The sequence below is a fragment of the Tachyglossus aculeatus genome, chromosome 2 (assembly GCF_015852505.1).
Source record: "Tachyglossus aculeatus isolate mTacAcu1 chromosome 2, mTacAcu1.pri, whole genome shotgun sequence".
Lineage (NCBI taxonomy): Eukaryota > Metazoa > Chordata > Mammalia > Monotremata > Tachyglossidae > Tachyglossus > Tachyglossus aculeatus.
Window position 1 is genome coordinate 139,872,208 of NC_052067.1, and position 22,631 is coordinate 139,894,838.

Here is a 22,631-nt window from a genome sequence, read left to right on the forward strand (position 1 = left end):
TGGGGCAGCCTGATCACCTTGTAACCTCCCCAGCGCTTAGAACAGTGCTTTGCACACAGTAAGCGCTTAACAAATACCATCACTATTATTATTATTATTTGTCCCACATGGGGCTCACAGTCTAGGTGGAAGGGAGGAGGATTTAATACCCATTTTACGGATGAGGAAACAGAGAAGTAAAGTGACTTGTCCAAAGTCCACAGCAGATCAGCGGTGGAGCCGGGTGTGCTCTATCCACTAAAAATAATAATTGTGATATTTGTTAAGTGCTTACTATGTGCTAGGCACTGTACTAAGTGCTGGGCTAGATACAAGATCATCAGGTTGGACACAGTTCCTGTCCCGCACAGGGCTCGCACAGTCTTCATCCCTATTTTTCAGGTGAGGGAACTAAGCACTGTATTAAGCACTTGGAACACTTAGCACTTAGAACGGTGCTTCACCTGTATATATGTTTGTACATATTTATTACTCTATTTATTTTACTTGTACATATCTAGTCTATTTTATTTTGTTAATATGTTTGGTTTTGTTCTCTGTGTCCCCCTTCTAGACTGTGAGCCCACTGTTGGGTAGGGACTGTCTCTATATGTTGCCCACTTGTACTTCCCAAGCGCTTAGTACAGTGCTCTGCACACAGTAAGCGCTCAATAAATACGATTGATTGATTTCATAAAAGTTATTTTGTAGCCAGGTTTAGTGGATAGAGCAAGGGCCTGGGTTCTAGTTCTGGCCCTGCCACACATCTGCTGTGTGACCTTGGACAAGTCACTTCACTTCCTGGGGCCTCAGTTACCTCATCCGTAAAATGGGGGTTAAGAATGTGAGTCATCATCATCATCATCAACCGTATTTATTGAGCGCTTACTGTGTGCAGAGCACTGTACTAAGCGCTTGGGGAGGTTACAGGGTGATCAGGTTGTCCCACGGGGGGCTCACAGTCTTCATCCCCATTTTCCAGATGAGGTAACTGAGGCACAGAGAAGTGAAGTGACTTGCCCAAAGTCACACAGCTGACAATTGGCAGAGCCACGATTTGAACCCATGACCTCTGACTCCAAAGCCCGGGCTCTTTCCACTGAGCCACACTGCTTCTCTAGAGAAGGTCACAGAGCAGACAAGTGGCAGAGCCGGCACTGAACCCAGGACCTCTGACTCCCGAGCCCGTGCTCTTTCCACTAAGCCATGCTGCTTCTCTAGTAATAATAATTCATTCATTCATTCATTCAATCATATTTATTGAGCGCTTACTGTGTGCAGAGCACTGTACTAAGCGCTTGGGAAGTCCAAGTTGGCAACATATAGAGACGGTCCCTACCCAACAGTGGGCTCACAGTCTAGAAGCAGCTTGGCTCAGTGGAAAGAGCACGGGTTTTGGAGTCAGAGGTCATGGGTTCGAATTCCGGCTCCGCCACATGTCTGCTGTGTGACTTTGGGCAAGTCACAACTTCTCTGAGCCTCAGTTACCTCATCTGCAAAATGGGGATTAAAACTGTGAGCCCCCAGTGGGACAACCTGATCACCTTGTATTTCCCCAGCGCTCAGAACAGTGCTTTGCACATAGTAAGTGCTTAACAAACGCCATCATCATTATTATTATTATTATAGAAGGGGAGACAGACAACAAAACATAGTAACAAAATAAAAAAAGTAGAATAAATATGTACAAGTAAAATAAATAAATAGAGTAATAAATACGTACAAACATATATACAGGTGCTGTGGGGAAGGGAAGGGGGTAAGGCGGGGGGGATGGAGAGGGGGAGGAGGGGATAATTATTATTTAGTAGACATATTCCCTGTGCACAATGACTGTACAGTCTAAAGGGCAATCCTCCCGGCCGCCCATCCGCTCTGCAAAAAGGTGGCTTCTTCACCATGAAGATGGCTCTAAGTTAGGATGCTGGCCAAAGGAGTCTCTTGCAGCCTCAAAAGAAAAGGGCACTCACTACATTGCCAAATGAGAGGTATCCCCAGTTTTAGAACAGGAAAAAAAAAATCCCCCTCCACCTACAGATGTTGGCCCTCGGCAGTTAGAGTTCGGGAAGGAAGGAATTTACAGGAAGACTGGGATTTAACTGTATATATGTATATATGTATATATGTTTGTACATATTTTTTTTACTCTATTTATTTGTTTAATTTATTTGTACATATCTATTCTATTTATTTTATTTTGTTAGTATGTTTGGTTTTGTTCTCTGTCTCCCCCTTTTAGACTGTGAGCCCACTGTTGGGTAGGGACTGTCTCTATATGTTGCCAATTTGTACTTCCCAAGTGCTTAGTACAGTGCTCTGCACATAGTAAGCGCTCAATAAATACGATTGATGATGATGATGATGATTTAACTAATGGGAGCTTCCCTACAGCAGAAGGCTCCATTTTGTCATTTAAGTGAAAAAAAAAAATACGGTATACTTGACCAAACAACAAGAATTCCCAGTTCCACTAGGCGCAATAGTCCACTTTACCACTACTGCTTTCTCATTCCACTTTTCACTACTGGATATTTCCAGGCAAATTATGCCCTTTAAAGAAAAGAGAAGTTAAACATCAGAGCACTATGGACAGGAAAGTGAGACCGGGCTCCAGACAATTTAAGGAAAATACTGATGAGCTCAGAGAAGAGGCTCCCCAGAAATCAGATTTCTGTTCAGTCGAGATTTGGCTGGAGCTGGCCAGATGGAAATTTGGAAATTCTGTTGTTGATCTTTTTTTTTCCCCATAATCCGCCCAATTCTCCCGATGACTAAGTTTACTTCATGAGAATAAATTGGGCTCTATGGGGGTAAGGGATAGGTACTCTTTTAGATCACTACGGGGACTAATTCAACACAATGGAGCAATGTTTGATCTATGCAGGTGGCAACCTCCAATGCTCTGAGAGACAATGCTCCACCACATGTTTAACTCACTTTTAGGGAGAAACTTCTGGCCTTGAGAGAAGCAGATTCATTGGGTTTAAAAGAAGTGTTCAATTTCATATTTGGCAATGATCTGGTTAAGATATCTGAACTTAAATATAATCAGATCGCTTTGACTAGTTACGTTTGAAGCTTGCCCTAAGCTATCTGATTAGGGATTGCCCCTGCTCATTTGATAGGAATCTGCGATCAGATTTACATCACGGTCACTTAAATTTATCACCTAACTTACACAAATTGCTAAAGAAGTACATGGGAGTGGGGGTGGAAAGGAAACATTACGGAAATAACCCTTGTGATAACCAAATCAACTCGGTGTCACAGTACCCCATAAGCCTTACTGTGAAACGTCTGCAGTCTTCAAACCAGCCTGCCCCTCTTTAAGTTTGATAAAAGAAGGAATTCATATTTCTAACGACTTTACAATGTGCTCGAAACTCAAGTTAAAATCTATTTCCAATAAAAGGCAGTCGACTCACGTGTCAAAGAGCTTCTTGTCCCTCCAAAGATTTGTTCCAGTTTCGCGTGCTCCTAAAGACCTGCTATAATGCACGGCATTATGTGTACTACTGGAAAGCTACATGTCAGCACATGTCAAAAGTGGGCCGTCCCTTACTGATAACATCCAGAGAGAGAGCAGGATGCCTCGTGTTGAGAAAAAACACACACACACACAGACAGACGGAGAAGGGGAAAGAGGGAGGTGAGGTAAGAATGGGGGAAGGAGGAAGGGAGAGAATGAGAGGAAACTCATCCACACGAACCTCCATCTGTTTTGGCTATGATAATAATAATAATAATAATAATAATGATGATGGCATTTATTAAGTGCTTACTACATGCAAAGCACTGTTCTAAGCACTGGGAAGGTTAGAAAGGTAGGGTTGCTTCTCCTATAGCGTGGCAAAATATAACCATCTGATGAAAACATACGCCAGATACTGTAAATCCACGATTAATATAGTATCGGCGGCTCAGGCTAAAATGGTAAGGCAAGTTTAACTTGTGACTTCTCCAAGGAAGGACTTAAAGCTGACTCGACGCAGCCAATTCTGTCGGAGTAAGGACAACGCTTCGATAAAACGCTACACTCTGTTCAACTCCAGAGATACCAAGGGTCTACAGGTAAACTAAACAAGTGGAAAAATAAAACCATCTGATGAAATCATACGCCAGATACTGTAAATCCACGATTAATATAGTATCGACGGCTCAGGCTAAAATGATAAGGCAAGTTTAACTGGTGACTTCTCCAAGGAAGAACTTAAAGCTGACTCGACGTAGCCAATTCTGTCAGAGTAAGGACAGTGCTTCGATAAAACCACACTCTGTTAGACTCCAATCAATCAATCAATCAATTGTATTTATTGAGCGCTTACTGTGTGCAGAGCATTGTACTAAGTGCTTGGGAAGTACAAGCTGGCAACATATAGAGACAGTCCCTACCCAATAATGGGCTCACAGTCTAGAAGGGGGAGACAGAGAACAAAACCAAACATACTAACAAAATAAAATAAATAGAATAGATAGGTACAAGTAAAATAAATAGAGTAATAAATATGTACAAACATATCTACATATATACAGGTGACTCCAGAGATACCAAGGGTCTACAGATAAACTAAACAAGTTGCAAAATATAACCATCTGATGAAAACATACGCCAGATACTGTAAATCCACGATTAATATAGTATCGGCGGCTCGGACTAAAATGATAAGGCAAGTTTAACTGGTGACTTCTCCAAGGAAGAACTTAAAGCTGACTCAACGTAGCCAATTCTGTCGGAGTAAGGACAACGCTTCGATAAAACACTACACTCGGTTCGACTCCAGAGATACCAAGGGTCTACAGATAAACTAAATAAGTGGCAAAATATAACCATCTGATGAAAACATACGCCAGATATTGTCAATCCACGATTAATATAGTATCGGCGGCTCAGGCTAAAATGATAAGGCAAGTTTAACTTGTGATTTCTCCAAGGTAGAACTTAAAGCTGACTCGACGTAGCCAATTCTGTCGGAGTAAGGACAATGCTTCGATAAAACACTACACTCTGTTTGACTCCAGAGACACCAAGGGTCTACAGATAAACTAAACAAGTAGCAAAATACAACCATCTGATGAAAACATATGCCAGATACTGCAAATCCATGATTAATATAGTATCGGCGGCTCAGGCTAAAATGATAAGGAAGGTTTAACTGGTGACTTCTCCAAGGAAGAACTTAAAGCTGACTCGACGTAGCCAATTCTGTCGGAGTAAGGACAGTGCTTCGATAAAACACTACACTCTGTTCGACTCCAGAGATACCAAGGGTCTACAGATAAACTAAACAAGTGGCAAAATATAACCATCTGATGAAAACATACGCCAGATACTGTAAATCCACAATTAATATAGTATCGGCGGCTCACAGTAAAATGAAAAGGCAAGTTTAACTTGTGACTTCTCCAAGGAAGAACTTACAGCTGACTCGATGTAGCCAATTCTGTCGGAGTAAGGACAATGCTTCGATAAAACACCACACTCAGACTCCAATCAAGCAATCAATCGTATTAATTGAGTGCTTACTGTGTGCAGAGCACTGTACTAAGCGCTTGGGAAGTACAAGCTGGCAACATATAGAGACAGTCCCTACCCAATAATGGGCTCACAGTCTAGAAGAGGGAGATAGAGAACAAAACCAAACATAATAACAAAATAAAATAAATAGAATAGATAGGTAAAATAAAGTAAATAGAGTAATAAATATGTACAAACATATATACAGGTGACTCCAGAGATATCAAGGGTCTACAGATAAACTAAACAAGTGGCAAAATATAATCATCTGATGAAAACATACGCCAGATACTGTAAATCCACGATTAATATAATATCGGCGGCTCAGACTAAAATGATAAGGCAAGTTTAACTTGTGACTTCTCCAAGGAAGAACTTAAAGCTGACTCGACGTAGCCAATTCTGTCGGAGTAAGGACAATGCTTCGATAAAACACTACACTCTATTCGACTCCTGGGATACCAAGGGTCTACAGATAAACTAAACAAGTGGCAAAATATAACCATCTGATGAAAACATACGCCAGATACTGTCAATCCACGATTAATATAGTATCGGCAGCTCAGACTAAAATGATAAGGCAAGTTTAACTGGTGACTTCTCCAAGGAAGAACTTGAAGCTGATTCGATATAGCCAATTCTGTCGGAGTAAGGACAGTGCTTCGATAAAACACTACACTCTGTTTGACTCCTGGGATACCAAGGGTCTACAGATAAACTAAACAAGTGGCAAAATATAACCATCTGATGAAAACATACGCCAGATACTGTCAATCCACGATTAATATAGTATCGGCGGCTCAGGCTAAAATGATAAGGCAAGTTTAACTGGTGACTTCTCTAAGGAAGAACTTAAAGCTGACTTGACGTAGCCAATTCTGTCAGAGTAAGGACAGTGCTTCGATAAAACACTACACTCTGTTCGACTCCAGAGATACCAAGGGTCTACAGGTAAACTAAACAAGTGGCAAAAAATAACCATCTGATGAAAACATACGCCAGATACTGTAAATCCACCATTAATACAGTATCGGCGGCTCAGACTAAAACGATAAGGCAAGTTTAACTTGTGACTTCTCCAAGGAAGAACTTAAAGCTGACTCGACGTAGCCAATTCTGTCGGAGTAAGGACAATGCTTCGATAAAACACCACACTCCGTTAGACTCCAATCAAGCAATCAATCAATCGTATTAATTGAGCGCTTACTGTGTGCAGAGCACTGTACTAAGCGCTTGGGAAGTACAAGCTGGCAACATATAGAGACAGTCCCTACCCAATAATGGGCTCACAGTCTAGAAGGGGGAGACAGAGAACAAAACCAAACATACTAACAAAATAAAATAGAATAGATAGGTACAAGTAAAATAAATAGAGTAATAAATATGTACAAACATATATACATGTGACTCCAGAGATACCAAGGGTCTACAGATAAACTAAACGAGTGACAAAATATAACCATCTGATGAAAACATACGCCAGATACTGTCAATCCACGATTAATATAGTATCAGCGGCTCAGGCTAAAATGATAAGGCAAGTTTAACTGGTGACTTCTCCAAGGAAGAACTATAAGCTGACTCGACGTAGCCAATTCTGTCACAGTACGAACAATGCTTCGATAAAACACTACACTCTTCAACTCCAGAGATACCAAGGGTCTACAGATAAACTAAACAAGTGGCAAAATATAACCATCTGATGCCAGATACTGTAAATCCACGATTAATATAGTATCGGCGGCTCAGACTAAAATGATAAGGCAAGTTTAACTTGCGACTTCTCCAAGGAAGAACTTAAAGCTGACTCGACATAGCCAATTCTGTCGAAGTAAGGACAGTGCTTCGATAAAATACCACACTCTGTTCGACTCCAGAGATATCAAGGGTCTACAATCAATCAATCAATTGTATTTATTGAGCACTTACCGTGTGCAGAGCACTGTTCTAAGCGCTTGGGAAGTACAAGTTGGCAGATAAACTAAACAAGAGCAGCGCAGGTCAGAAGGCTTGAGGAAGGGCCATTTTCAAGTCCTAAATTGTGACACCCTAAAAAACCTAGGGTTGTCCCTTCATTACAGTATTCAACTCTGAAACAACACATTATGAAAAGTTTATACTTCTAAGGTGTAGAGGCTCTTTGAGGTTTGCTAACGCTACTGATGGTGAGATTTTTAATCATGGCTGGCGTGTGGCAATCCTTTCCCTACTACACGCGGGCAAAGTTTTTCCCCTTGCTGCATTGTAGCTCATTTATTTTTTGCTTGGCTTTCCACTCTTCTCTCTCCATTTCTCACTCGGAATGCCAGGCGCTTTAAGACCGTAATCTCACTGTGGACAGGGAATGTGTCTGTTATAATAATAATAATAATGATGGCATTTATTAAGCGCTTACTATGTGCCAAGCACTGTTCTAAGCGCTGGGGGGATACAAGGTCGTGAGGTTGTCCCACGTGGGGCTCACAGTCTTCATCCCCATTTTACAGATGAGGGAACTGAGGCCCAGAGAAGTGAAGTGCCTTGCCCAAAGTCACACGGCTGACAAGTGGCGGAGCCGGGATTTGAACCCATGACCTCTGACTCCAAAGCCCGGGCTCTTTTCCACTGAGCCACGCTGTATAGCGTTATACTGTCCTCTCCCAAGCGCTTAGTACAGTGATCTGCACACCGTAAGCACTCAAATATGACAGACTGATGGACTGGTCTTCTGTCTAATCATGGGTTCTAATCCTGACGCCATCACTAGTCTGCTGTGTGGCCTTGGGCAAGTCACTTCGCTTCTTTGGGCCTCAGTCACCCCATCCGTTAAATTCATTCAAACAATCAATCAATCGTATTTATTGAGCGCTTACTGTGTCCAGAGCACTGTACTAAGCGCTTGGGAAGTACAAGTTGGCAACATAGAGAGACAGTCCCTACCCAACAGCGGGCTCACAGTCTAGAAGGGGGAGACAGAGAACAAAACCAAACATATTAACAAAATAAAATAAATAGAATAGATATGTACAAGTAAAATAAACAGAGTAATAAATCTGTACAAACATATATACATATATACAGGTGTTGTGGGGAAGGGAAGGAGGTAAGACGGAAGGATGGAGAGGGGGACGAGGGGGAGAGAGTCATTCATTCAATCGTATTTATTGAGCACTTACTGTGTGCAGAGCACTGTACTAAGCGCTTAAATGGGGAGAGTGTGAGCCCCACTTAGGACAGGGACGGCGTCCAACCCCATTTGCTTGAATCCACCCCGGCGCTTAGGACGGTACTATGGCTCAGTGGAAAGAACCCGGGCTTTGGAGTCAGAGGCCATGGGTTCAAATCCCTACTCCACCAATTGCCAGCGGTGTGACTTTGGGCAAGTCACTTCACTTCTCTGGGCCTCAGTTACCTCATCTGCAAAATGGGGATTAAGACTGTGAGCCCCCCGTGGGACAACCTGATTACCTTGTAACCTCCCCAGCGCTTAGAACAGTGCTCTGCACATAGTAAGCGCTTAATAAACACCACTATTATTATTATTAGGGCCTCAGTCACCTCATCCGTTAAATGGGGAGAGTATGAGCCCCACTTAGGACAGGGACGGCGTCCAACCCCATTTGCTTGAATCCACCCCGGCGCTTAGGACGGTACCTGGCACGTAGTGAGTGGTTAACAAATACCACAGCTATTATTATTATTATTATTATTATTATTATTATTCTGTTGCTGGCTTCCAATCACACACTGTTTTTGGAGGCTGTTTTTGGTGTCTTTAAAATAACCCCTCTGACCTCATTTCTGGGTCCTTCCCTGTTTCAGTTCTCTATTCAGTGGCTATTGTAGAGCCATACCCCCAGCGCTTAAAACAGTGCCTTGCACATAGTAAGCGCTTAATAAATGCCATTATTATTATTATTAGTGCAAGATTAAATTAAAAGAGAAGAGCGAATAGAGAAGATCACCATGTCCTCTGGAAAGCTTACTGGGAGGGGATTGTACCTGAGGAGTCCAGCGCTTAGAACAGTGCTTTGCACATAGTAAACGCTTAATAAATACCATCATTATTATTATGAACAGAGCAATTGTAAGAGAAGCAGCGTGACCCAGCAGATAGAGCACGAGACTGGGAGTCATAAAAACCTGGGTTCTAATTCTGGCCCTGCCGCATGTCTGCTGTGTGACCTTGGGCGAGTCACTTCTCTGGGATTCAGTTCCCTCACCTGTAAAATGGGGATTAAGACTGTGAGCCCCATGTGGGACAACCTGATTATCTTGTATCTACCCCAGCGCACATAGTAAGCGCTTAATAAATGCCATCATCACCATCATCATCATCATCAGTAAGCGCTCAATAAATACGATTGATTGATTGATCATCATCATGGGTTCAAATCCCGGCTCCACCAACTGTCATCTGTGTGACTTTGGGCAAGTCACTTCACTTCTCTGGGCCTGAGTTCCCTCATCTGTAAAATGAGGATTAAAACCGTGAGCCCCCCGTGGGACAACCTGATCACCTTGCAACCTCCCCAGTGCTTCGAACAGTGCTTTGCACACAGTAATATCTGTAAAATGAGGATTAAAACTGTGAGCCCCCCGTGGGACAACCTGATCACCTTGCAACCTCCCCAGTGCTTTGAACAGTGCTTTGCACATAGTAAGCACTTAATACCATTATTATGATTATTATTATCATATGTATTAAATGCTTATTGTGTGCTTGCGCATTTTAGAGGGGTCATCGGCCGGTAGGCCATCCAGTGCGACTGATTCAATCGATCTTACTGAGCGCTTACTGTGTGCAGAGCCCTGGACTAAGCGCTTGGGAAGTCCAAGTTGGCAACATCTAGAGACAGTCCCTACCCAACAGCGGGCTCACAGTCTAGAAGGGGGAGACAGACAACAAAACAAAACATATTAACAAAAGAAGATAAATGATTCGAGGACTTTTGATCCTGCTGCTCTCGTCCTGCTGACGTGAAAGAGTTTCTCTGAGCAGAGGGGAAGTACGTTCTTCCACCAGCTTTGTATCCCCAAACGACGCAGCCCACAACAGATGAGGTATTTAAATGGTATTTGTTGTGCTCTATTTGTCCCAGCACTGTTCTAAGCACTGGGATAGATTAAGCTGATCAGGTTGGAATGCCCTCCCTCTGCCCATCCGCTCTCTTCCTCCCTTCAAGGCCCTACTGAGAGCTCCCCTCCTCCAGGAGGCCTTCCCAGACTGAGCCCCTTCCTTCCTCTCCCCCTCGTCCCCCTCTCCATCCCCCCCATCTTAGCTCCTTCCCTTCCCCACAGCACCTGTATATATGTATATATGTTTGTACAGATTTATTACTCTATTTATTTTACCTGTACATATCTATTCTATTTCTTTTATTTTGTTAGTATGTTTGGTTTTGTTCTCTGTCTCCCCCTTTTAGACTGTGAGCCCACTGTTGGGTAGGGACTGTCTATGTTGCAACTTGTACTTCCCAAGCGCTTAAGTACAGTGCTCTGCACACAGTAAGCGCTCAATAAATACTTTTGATTGATTGATTGATCAGGTTGGGCACAGGCCCTGTCCCACAGAGGGCTTACAGTCTGAATTGGAGCCTGGAGGATTTAATCCCCATATTGTCGACTCTCCTCAATTTTCCCAGTGGTATCTTGAGGAGACATTTTTCCTCTTCTCAAAATCTACCTCCTCACTTGCACTTCGGATCCCCAGTCCTTCGTACCATATTATATATGGTATATTTCTCTCCCCCTCCTCCCCCTCTCTATCCCCCCCGGCCTTTCTTTTTTTTTTTAATGGCATTTATTAAACGCTTACTATGTGCAAAACACTGTTCTAAGCGCTGGGGAGGTTACAAGGTGATCAGGTTGTCCCACCGGGAGCTCACGGTCTTCACCCCCATTTTGCAGATGAGGTAACTGAGGCACAGAGAAGTTAAGTGACTTGTCCAAGGTCACACAGCTGACAATTGGCGGAGCTGGGATTTGAACCCATGACCTCTGACTCCAAAGCCCGGGCTTTCCACTGAGCCACGCTGCTTCTCCATCCCTCTCCGCCTTACCTCCATCCCTTCCCCACAGCACCTGTATATATGTATATATGTTTGTACATATTTATTACTCTATTTATTTATTTATTTTACTTGTACATATCTATTCTATTTATTTTACTTTGTTAATATGTTTGGTTTTGTTCTCTGTCTCCCCCTTCTAGACTGTGAGCCCGCTGTTGGGTAGGGACTGTCTCTACATGTTGCCAACTTGCACTTCCCAAGCGCTTAGTACAGTGCTCTGCACACAGTAAGCGCTCAATAAATACGATTGATTGATTACTCCACTGCCCTACTGAACCCCACTGGTGACGGAGCCAAGAACGGCCGTGGCCTCTTTGAGGCTGACGCTGCCCGTCACACCGCGAAGTAATCTTTGGATCTTGATAAACTTTTCGGGGCAGCTGAGCCATTTTAATAGCGCGGCATTACTCCTGAATCTCTGTACCCACCCCGGTGCTTAGGGCGGTGTCTGGAGCCCAATAATCAGAATAATAATCATTATTATTCTTATTTTCTGGTCTGACAAAGATTACGCTGAGAAGCAGCGAGGCTCAGTGGAAAGAGCATGGGCTTTGGAGTCCGAGGTCATGGGTTCAAATCCCGGCTCCGCCAATTGTCAGCTGTGTGACTTTGGGGAAGTCACTTCACTTCTCTGGGGTTCAGTTACCTCATCTGGAAAATGGGGATGAAGACTGTGAGCCCCCCGTGGGACAACCTGATCACCTTGTTACCTCCCCAGCGCTTAGAACGGTGCTTTGCACATAGTAAGCGCTTAATAAACGCCATCGGTATTATTATTATTACACTCACTGGGCCACGCTGCCGTTTGGGGAGCAAGTGGTCACCAATATTCTTCAAGACTGGTCCCGGAAGACTACTGGTCCTCTAGATTGAACACTCATTACGGGCAGGAAAAGTGTCTGCTAATTTGGATATACTGTACTTTCCCAACTGCTTATTATTATTATTATTATTATTAATAATAATAATAATAACGGCATTTATTAAGCGCTTACTATGTGCAAAGCACTGTTCTAAGCACTGGGGAGGTTACAAGGTGATCAGGTTGTCCAGTGCACTGCACAGAGTAAGCACTAGAGAAGCAGTGTGGCTCAGTGGAAAGAGCCCGGGCTTGGGAGTCAGAGGTCGTGGGTTCTAATTCTGCCTCCGCCACTTGTCAGCTGTGACTTTGGGCAAGTCACTTCACTTCTCTGTGCCTCAGTTCCCACATCTGTAAAATGGGGATTGAGACTGTGAGCTCCAAGTGGGGCAACCTGATAACCTTGTATCTATCCCAGCGCTTAGAACAGTGCTTGGCACACAGTAAGTGCTTAACAAATACCAACATTATTATTATTATTATTATTAAGACTGTTGTCCATGTGGGACAACCTGATTATTTTGTATCTCCCCCAGAGCTTAGAACAGTGCTTGGCACATAGTAAGTGCTTAACAAATACCATTATTATTATTATTATTAATAAATACTATTAACTGACTGACTGACTGCACTGTTGGCGAGATGCTAGGGTCATTTCCTACAGTCAACTATACTTGCCTTTCTTCTCAAATAGGATGATTCATTCAATCGCATTTATTGAGCGCTTACTGTGTGCAGAGCACTGTACTAAGCGCTTAGGAAGTCCAAGTTGGCAACATATAGAGACGGTCCCTACCCAACAGTGGGCTCACAGTCTAGAAGCTCACAGTCTAGGATGAGGGTGAGGATGGGGCTGACTCTGTATGTTGCCAACTTGTCCTTCCCAAGCGCTTAGTACAGTGCTCTGCACACAGTAAGCGTTCAATAAATACGATCGAATGAATGATGATCATGATACTGGCATTTTTGAAATCCCGAGCATTTCACAAGTTGAGAAAGATGGCAGCGCAGATTCAGAGTGTATCGGACCTGGGAGCTTCATGGCTTTAAACTGTGGCACTCTCTCTCTCCCCCTCGTCCCCCTTCCCTTCCCCACAGCACCTGTATATATGATTGTACATATTTATTACTCTATTTATTTATTTTACTTGTACATATCTATTCTATTTATTTCATTTGGTTAATATGTTTGGTTTTGTTCTCTGTCTCCCCCTTCTAGACTGTGAGCCCACTGTTGGGTAGGGACCGTTTCTATATGTTGCCAACTTGTCCTTCCCAAGCGCTTAGTACAGTGCTCTGCACACAGTAAGCGCTCAATAAATACAACTGATTGATTGATTGGCACATTTTAAAACAATGCGCTATTACCCTGTTAGCCGAGCTGAATTAGATCATCCACTTATCAGCTACATAGCTTCATCACATTTGATTACTCTGCGCTTGCTGGCAGAGAACAGCTGGCACTCTCACGGTGAAAAGATCTGAACACCGGAGCGGGGAAGAGGAGAGAGGGGATGCTTCAATCAATCAATCAATCAATCGTATTTATTGAGGGCTTACTGTGTGCAGAGCACTGTACTAAGCGCTTGGGAAGTACAAGTTGGCAACATATAGAGACGGTCCCTACCCAACAGTGGGCTCACAGTCTAGAAGGGGGACACAGAGAACAAAACCAAACATATTAACAAAATAAAATAGACTAGATATGTGCAAGTAAAATAAATAGAGTAATAAATATGTACAAACACATATACATATATACAGGTGCTGTGGAGAAGGGAAGGAGGTAAGATGGGGGATGCAGCGGGGAGGAGGGGGAGAGGAAGGAGGGGGAATAATGATGACATTTGTTAAGCGCTTACTATGTGCAGAGCACTGTTCTAGGCACTGGGGGGGATACAAGGTGATCAAGTTGTCCCACGTGGGGTTCACAGTCTTAATCCCCATTTTACAGATGAGGTAACTGAGGCTCAGAGAAGTTAAGTGACTTGCCCAAAGTCACACAGCAGACGCGGCGGAGTCGGCATTCGAACCCATGACCTCTGACTCCAAAGCCCGGGCTCTTTCCACTGAGCCACGCTGCTTCTCTATTGCTTCGAGACGCTTCGACATTACCCAGTGAGAACAGAGAAAGAGAAAACAGACGGGGCCAAGAAATCCATAGCACAAACTCCGGTGCAGACCCAAACCACTGAATATCGAAAAACAGCTTCGCCTTTCCTCCCCCTAGAAAACGGGAAGAGAAATCCAGAAATGAAATGTAAAAGAATCCTTCCTCTTCCCAGGCTCTCAGTGATTTCAAGGAGGGGGTGGAGAGGAGAACAAGAAAAACACACACACGCGCTTAAAATACATCCAATTCTGAGGTTCCTAAGTAAGGCATGTACATTTCTCCTCCTAGTCAGAGCTTAGTATAATTAGGAATATTTTTCTGCCCAATGCATTGGTTTTTTTCACTCCCCATGTGCTCAAGGACAGCTTTTAACAACAGAAATAACTGACCTGCCCCTCCTGGGGTGTAAATGGCTCACTTTTTGGAGTGGAATCAACTCTCTGAGAGCAGCTGGTACCTGACATGTTTGACTCACAGGCAGGATTGAGGCCAAAAAAGGCCTCACATTCAATCCAATTCTCCTTGGCCAGGAGAACTCAAATCAACATTTTGGGTCTTCAGCTAGATAAGCTCCTGAGACAAAATCCGACCACACAGCCTCATTCTCCGGGGTTGTCCCCTTTCGATAAAAACTAGAAAGAAGTCCCCCCAAATAAAACAGGAGTCCCCCTAACTATTTCAAGGACCATTCGGTAATATGTTTACCAAGATTCACATTAATCCTACCCTGTGATCAGCAACATTTTTAACAGGGCTGTTTTCCCTGAGATCTAATGATCAATCAATCAATCAATCAATCAATCGTATTTATTGAGCGCTTACTGTGTGCAGAGCACTGTACTAAGCGCTTGGGAAGTCCAAGCTGGCAACATATAGAGACAGTCCCTACCCAACAGTGGGCTCACAGTCTCGAAGGGATGATGAGCCCAATGTGAAATGCCCTCACTTTGGCAATCAAATGTTTGGTTTTGTTCTCTGTCTCCCCCTTTTAGACTGTGAGCCCACTGTTGGGTAGGGACTGTCTCTATATGTTGCCAACTTGGACTTCCCAAGCGCTTAGTACAGTGCTCTGCACACAGTAAGCGCTCAATAAATACGATTGATGATGATGATGATGATGAGGGCATTTACTCACCCTCTAAAAAACCACTGAATTCACTCTTCATTCATTCAATCGTATTCACTAGGTCCCTACTGTAGGCAAAGCACTGTACTAAGTGCTTGGGAGGGTACAATATAGCAATAAACAGACACATTCCCTGTCCACCAAGAGCTTACAGTCTACACCAGAATCACCTATCAACCCTCCCTTCAATATTAAAGGCTTTCTAAAATCTCCGCCAGGCCCTGAAGTGGAAATATTTCCCAGCTGTCCAAGTATATAAATCTCTGTAACCAGGAAATTCTGTTGTCATATCCCTGCCGGCAAAAATCACAGATCGGAGACTCTCATGTTACCCGATCTTTTTTATCTGTAATTATCTTCGTAGATAATCAATCAGGACGACTCCAGACACATGTTCTTTTAGACTGTGAGCCCACTGTTGGGTAGGGACTGTCTCCCTATGTGTTGCCAACTTGTACTTCCCAAGCGCTTAGTACAGTGCTCTGCCCACAGTAAGCGCTCAATAAATACGATTGATGAGGATGATGGATGAGTGGACCTTATCCAGATAAAAACAAAACACTCGGCCCACTCCACTGTTGAATCTGGTAGCCAAACGGCACCGCCAGTAATAGGTAATGTTTCATCTTTCAGTGCCAAACTTTAATCTGTTTGCATTTCCAAGAAACCTACTCTAACCTGGCATGAAATGTGAGAAAAGTGCTAGGGATGAAGCAGAATGCTCTGAAAAAGGAAATCACCACCTTGAATTCCCCAGGGGGTTAAGCAAACATTACAGTGAGCATTCAAAGTCACTGCATTGGGGAGGGAGAGATAGGAAAATTTACGATTAAAATGAATACTGTACCTTTCTGAGCTGGCTTTCATATTCCTCACGCAGTTCCCCTGGCTTGCTTAATTTAATTGGTGCTCTGAATATAAACTCTGGAGGGAGGAAAAAAAAAAAAGAGCAAACTTTAATGGAACCATCTTCCCGGGAGTCTTTCCTGTCTTTGAACGTGGGAAGCCACTTCGTCGGGCCTTTTTTGCCCTGGAGTTTTCACTCGGGGGCACGTTATTAAATCCCAATATTTTAATGTCATTATCCACAAGTGTTGTAACGACAGTTAAGATTTCGCCCACTGCATCTGCCAACGCTGGCCGCAGATAAGGAAATCGTGAGAGCTGTAGAACCGCTGGAAAAGTAGTCAATCAATCAATCAATCGTATTTATTGATCGCTTACTGTGTGCAGAGCACTGTACTAAGCGCTTGGGAAGTCCAAGTTGGCAACACATAGAGACAGTCCCTACCCAACAACGGGCTCACAGTCTAGAAGGGGGAGACGGAGAACAAAACCAAACATACTAACAAAATAAAATAAATAGAATAGATATGTACAAGAGAAATAAACAGAGTAATATGTACAAACATATATACATATATACAGGTCCTAGAAAGAGTCTCAAAATAAAAACAAAAAAGGGCAGCCTCCTTTCAGTGTTTTTTGTCTGTTCCTGAATATGAAAATATTTTCAAACACGCTCCGTTTCAATAACCTACATAAAGTCATCATTCAGTTTGTCTACTAAGAATCAGGGGACCTGGGTTCTAATTAATAATAGTAATAATAATGATGATGATGACATTTATTAAATGCTTACTATGTGCAAAGTATATATATGTATATATGTTTGTACTTTTTTTTACTCTATTTATTTATTTATTTTATTTGTACATATCTATTCTATTTTATTTTGTTAGTATGTTTGGTTTTGTTCTCTGTCTCCCCCTTTCAGACTGTGAGCCCACTGTTGGGTAGGGACTGTCTCTATATGTTGCCAATTTGTACTTCCCAAGCGCTTAGTACAGTGCTCTGCACATAGTAAGCGCTCAATAAATACGATTGATGATGATGATGCAAAGCACTGTTCTAAGCGCTGGGGAGGTTACAAGGTGATCAGGTTGTCCCGGGGGGGACTCACAGTTTTAATCCCCATTTTACAGATGAGGTAAGTGAGGCACAGAAGAAGTGAAGTGACTCGCCCAAAGTCACACAGCTGACAACTGGCGGAGTCGGGATTTGAACCCATGACCTCTGGCTCCAAAGCCCGGGCTCTTTCCACTGAGCCACGCTGCTTCTCCAGCTCCACCCCTTGTCTGTTGTGCGACCTTGGGCAAGTCACTTTCTTTCTCTGCGCCTCAGTTACCTCGCCTGGAAAATGGGGATTAAGACCGTGAGCCCCATGGGAGACGCGGACTGTGTCCAACCTGATTATCTTGTACCTGATCGGGGGCTTAGCACAGTGCCTGGCACGTAGTAAGCGCTTAACTAACACCAGAAAAATGCGGCTTCCTCTCCAGGTGGGTCAATATTTGTTTTGGGAATTTCTCCACTTGGCAGCAAACTTTCTATCTCCTTTTTTAGCCAGGTTGGTTATTCGAGGAAGGTCGGGCATTTCTTGAGATCATCATCATCAATCGTATTTATTGAGCGCTTACTGTGTGCAGAGCACTGTACTAAGCACTTGGGAAGTACAAGTTGGCAACATATAGAGACAGTCCCTACCCAACAGTGGCCTCACCGTCTAAAAGGGGGAGACAGAGAACAAAACCAAACATACTAACAAAATAAAATAAATAGAATAGATATGTACAAGTAAAATAGATAATAGAGTAATAAATCTGTACAACCATATATACATATATACAGGTGCTGTGGGGAAGGGAAGGAGGTAAGATGGGGGGATGGAGAGGGGGACGAGGGGGAGAGGAAGGAAGGGGCTCAGTCTGGGAAGGCAACACTCGAGGAATGTGGAAGACACTGAGATTACACACATCTGAACAAATAGAAACTAAGAGTTTAGTAAACTCTTGTACTTCCCAAGCGCTTAGTACAGTGCTCTACACACAGTAAGCGCTCAATAAATACGATTGATGATCAATCAATCAATCGTATTTATTGAGCGCTTACTATGTGCAGAGCACTGTACTAAGCGCTTGGGAAGTACAAATTGGCAACATATAGAGACAATCCCTACCCAACAGTGGGCTTACAGTCTAAAAGGGGGAGACAGAGAACAAAACCAAACATAATAACAAAATAAAATAAATAGAATAGATATGTACAAGTAAAATAAATAAATAGAGTAATAAATATGTACCAACATATATCCATATATACAGGTGCTGTGGGGAAGGGAAGGAGGTAAGATGGGGGGGATGGAGAGGGGGACGAGGGGGAGAGGAAGGAAGGGGCTCAGTCTGGGAAGGCAACACTCGAGGAATCAATCAATCAATCAATCAATCGCATTTATTGAGTGCTTACTGTGTGCAGAGCACCGTACTAAGCGCTTGGGAAGTACAAATTGGCAACATATAGAGACAGTCCCTACCCAACAGTGGGCTCACAGTCTAAAAGGAATGTGGAAGACACTGAGATTACACACATCTGACCGAATAGAAACTAAGAGTTTAGTAAACTCTTGTACTTCCCAAGCGCTTAGTACAGTGCTCTGCACACAGTAAGAGCTCAATAATTAAGATTGCTGATGATGATGATAAACTGGAAATTGCCTAGTCCCTTTCTGTTTCAGGAGGCCAACCCCTTCGATCATCTTTCAACCACTTCTATGAAAAGAGTCTCTCATGATTATCTTTTATATGCATCCCAATGGCAGGCAAATTAGATCGAAGACTCTCACCCAAAAACCCAGCTGAAGAGCCAGAAAGGCAAAATGTAAAATAATAATAATAATAATAATAGTAATAATAATAATAATAATATTTGTTAAGCGCTTTACTATGTGGCAGGCACTGTTCCAAGCACCGGGGAAGGAACAAGACAAATCAGGGCAGATTTCTAGACTGGGAGCCCGTGGTTGGGTAGGGACCGTCTCTATATGTTGCCGACTTGGACTTCCCAAGCGCTTAGTACAGTGCTCTGCACACAGGAAGCCCTCAATAAATATGATTGAATGAATGACTTGTACTTCCCAAGCGCTTAGTACAGTGCTCTGCACACAGGAAGCGCTCAATACGATTGAATTAATGACTTGTACTTCACAAGCGCTTAGTACAGTGCTCTGCACACAGGAAGCGCTCAATAAATACGATCGAATGCATGACTTGTACTTCCCAAGCGCTTAGTACAGTGCTCTGCATACAGGAAGCGCTCAATAAATACGATCGAATGCATGACTTGTACTTCCCAAGCGCTTAGTACAGTGCTCTGCACACAGGAAGCGCTCAATAAATACGATCGAATGCATGACTTGTACTTCCCAAGCGCTTAGTACAGTGCTCTGCACACAGGAAGCGCTCAATAAAAACGATTGAATGAATGACTTGTACTTCCCAAGCGCTTAGTACAGTGCTCTGCACACAGGAAGCGCTCAATAAATACGGTTGAATGAATGACTTGTACTTCCCAAGTGCTTAGTACAGTGCTCTGCATACAGGAAGCGCTCAATAAATACGACTGAATGAATGACTTGTACTTCCCAAGCGCTTAGTACAGTGCTCTGCACACAGGAAGCGCTCAATAAATACGATTGAATGAATGAATGAATGAATATGATCCCTGCCCCACATAGGCTCACAATCTTAGGAGGAGGGTGAACTGGTATTGAATCCCCATTTTCCAGATGAGGTAACTGAGGCCTAGAGAAGTGGAGTGACTTGCCCAAAGTCCTAGAGTCGGGCCAGAACCCAGGCCCTTCTGACTTCCGGGCTTGGGGGGTCTATACAGTTATCTCATCCTCAGGAATAATCCAATTAGTAGGAACGATCGCATTTATTGAGTGCTTCACGAATGCTCTCCAACACTTTTCAACTGTTCTGGTGATTCCACTAAGAAGTAGTAATCATATGTTGCCAACTTGTACTTCCCGAGCGCTTAGTACAGTGCTCTGCACACAGTAAGCGCTCAATAAATACGACTGAATGAATGAATGAACGGTAATTCATTTTCTAGTCTCTTAATCACTCCTCGGAACTAGAAACTTCATTCATTCAATCGCATCTATTGAGCGCTTACTGTGTGCAGAGCACTGTACTAAGCGCTTGGGAAGTCCAAGTTGGCAACATATAGAACGGTAATTCATTTCCTAGTCTCTTGGTCACTCCTCGGAACTAGAAACTTCATTCATTCAATCGTATCTATTGAGCGCTTACTGTGTGCAGAGCACTGTACTAAGCGCTTGGGAAGTCCAAGTTGGCAACATACAGAACGGTAATTCATTTTCTAGTCTCTTGGTCACTCCTCGGAACTAGAAACTTCATTCAATCGTATTTATTGAGCGCTTACTGTGTGCAGAGCACTGTACTAAGCACTTGGGAAGTCCAAGTTGGCAACATACAGAGACAGTCCCTACCCAACAGTGGGCTCACAGTCTAGAAGGGGGAGACAGAGAACAAAACCAAACATACTAAAAAAATAAAATAAATAGAATAAATATGTACAAATAAAATAAATAGACTGGGAAGGCCTCCTGGAGGAGGTGAGCTCTCAGCTGCAAATGCTGGGGGACGGGCCAGCCCGCTGTGGAATAGAGGGAGAGTCGGAGGCAACAGAGGAGTGGAGAGAGGAGAACCGATTCCGACAGAGAGGCAACGAAGGCCTAAGACAACTTCTCTGGGCCTCAGTTCCCTCATCTGTAAAATGGGGATGAAGACTGTGAGCCCCCCGTGGGACAACCTGATCACCTTGTAACCTCCCCAGCGCTTAGAACAGTGCTTGGCACGTAGGACTTCACAGAGGAAGGAGTATTTATATCTCTGTCTCCCCCACTTGCTTGGACGCTCGCTGTGGGCAGGGAACGTGCCAACCTCGTCTCTTGGACTGGACTCTCCCGAGTGCTTAGTAAGTGCTCTGAACACAGTAAGTGCTCAATAAAGGCCTCCGGGAGGCCTTCCCAGACTGAGCCCCCTCCTTCCTCTCCCCCTCTTCCCCCTCCCCACCCCCCCGGCCTTACCTCCTTCCCCTCCCCACAGCACCTGTATATCTGTTTGTACGGCTTTATTACTCTATTTATTTATTTATTTTATTTGTACATATTTATACTATTTATTTTATTTGGTTAATATGTTTTGTTTTGTTGTCTGTCTCCCCCTTCTAGACTGTGAGCCCGTCTCTATATGCTGCCAACTTGTACTTCCCAAGCGCTTAGTACAGTGCTCTGCACACAGTAAGCGCTCAATAAATACGATTGAATGAATGAATGAGTGAATAAATACGATTGAATGAGTTGAATGAATGAATAAGTGTTCCGCTGTCTACATGTTTTGTTTTGTTACCTGTCTCCCCCCTTCTAGACTGTGAGCCAGCTGTTGGGTAGGGACCGTCTCTATATGTTGCTGACTTGTACTTCCCAAGTGCTTAGTACAGTGCTCTGCACACAGTAAGCGCTCAATAAATACGACTGAATGAATGAATGAGTGAATAAATACGACTGAATGAATGAATAACTAAGTGCTCAGCTGTCTACATGTTTTGTTTTGTTGTCTGTCTCCCCCTTCTAGACTGTGAGCCCGCTGTTGGGTAGGGACTGTCTCTAGATGTTGCCAACTTGTACTTCCCAAGCGCTTAGTACAGTGCTCTGCACAAAGTAAGTGCTCAATAAATACGATTGAATGAATGAATGAATAAAGACGATTGACTGAGTTGAATGAATGAATAAGTAAGTGCTCAGCTGTCTACATGTCTTGTTTTGTTGTCTGTCTCCCCCTTGTAGACTGTGAGCCCGCCGTTGGGTAGGGACCGTCTCTATCTGTTGCCGACTTGTACTTTCCAAGCACTTAGTCCAGTGCTCTGCACACAGTAAGCGCTCAATAAATATGATTGAATGAATGAATGAGTGAATAAATACGATTGAATGAATAAGGGCTCAGCTGTCTACATGTTTTGTTGACTGTCTCCCCCTTCTAGACCGAGAGCCCGTTGTTGGGTAGGGACCGTCTCTAGACCTTGCCAACTTGGACTTCCCAAGCGCTTAGTACAGTGCTCTG

At 43.5% G+C, this 22,631-nt stretch overlaps 1 protein-coding gene across 1 annotated transcript in view; it reads right to left on the reverse strand.

Annotated features, from left to right (window-relative positions):
• RNF169 (ring finger protein 169) overlaps positions 1-22,631 on the reverse strand; it is a 132,698-nt gene that overhangs the window by 67,167 nt on the left and 42,900 nt on the right. Inside the window, 1 exon segment of the mRNA XM_038765151.1 lies at positions 16,493-16,569. Coding sequence (XP_038621079.1) covers positions 16,493-16,569 — 77 coding nt within the window.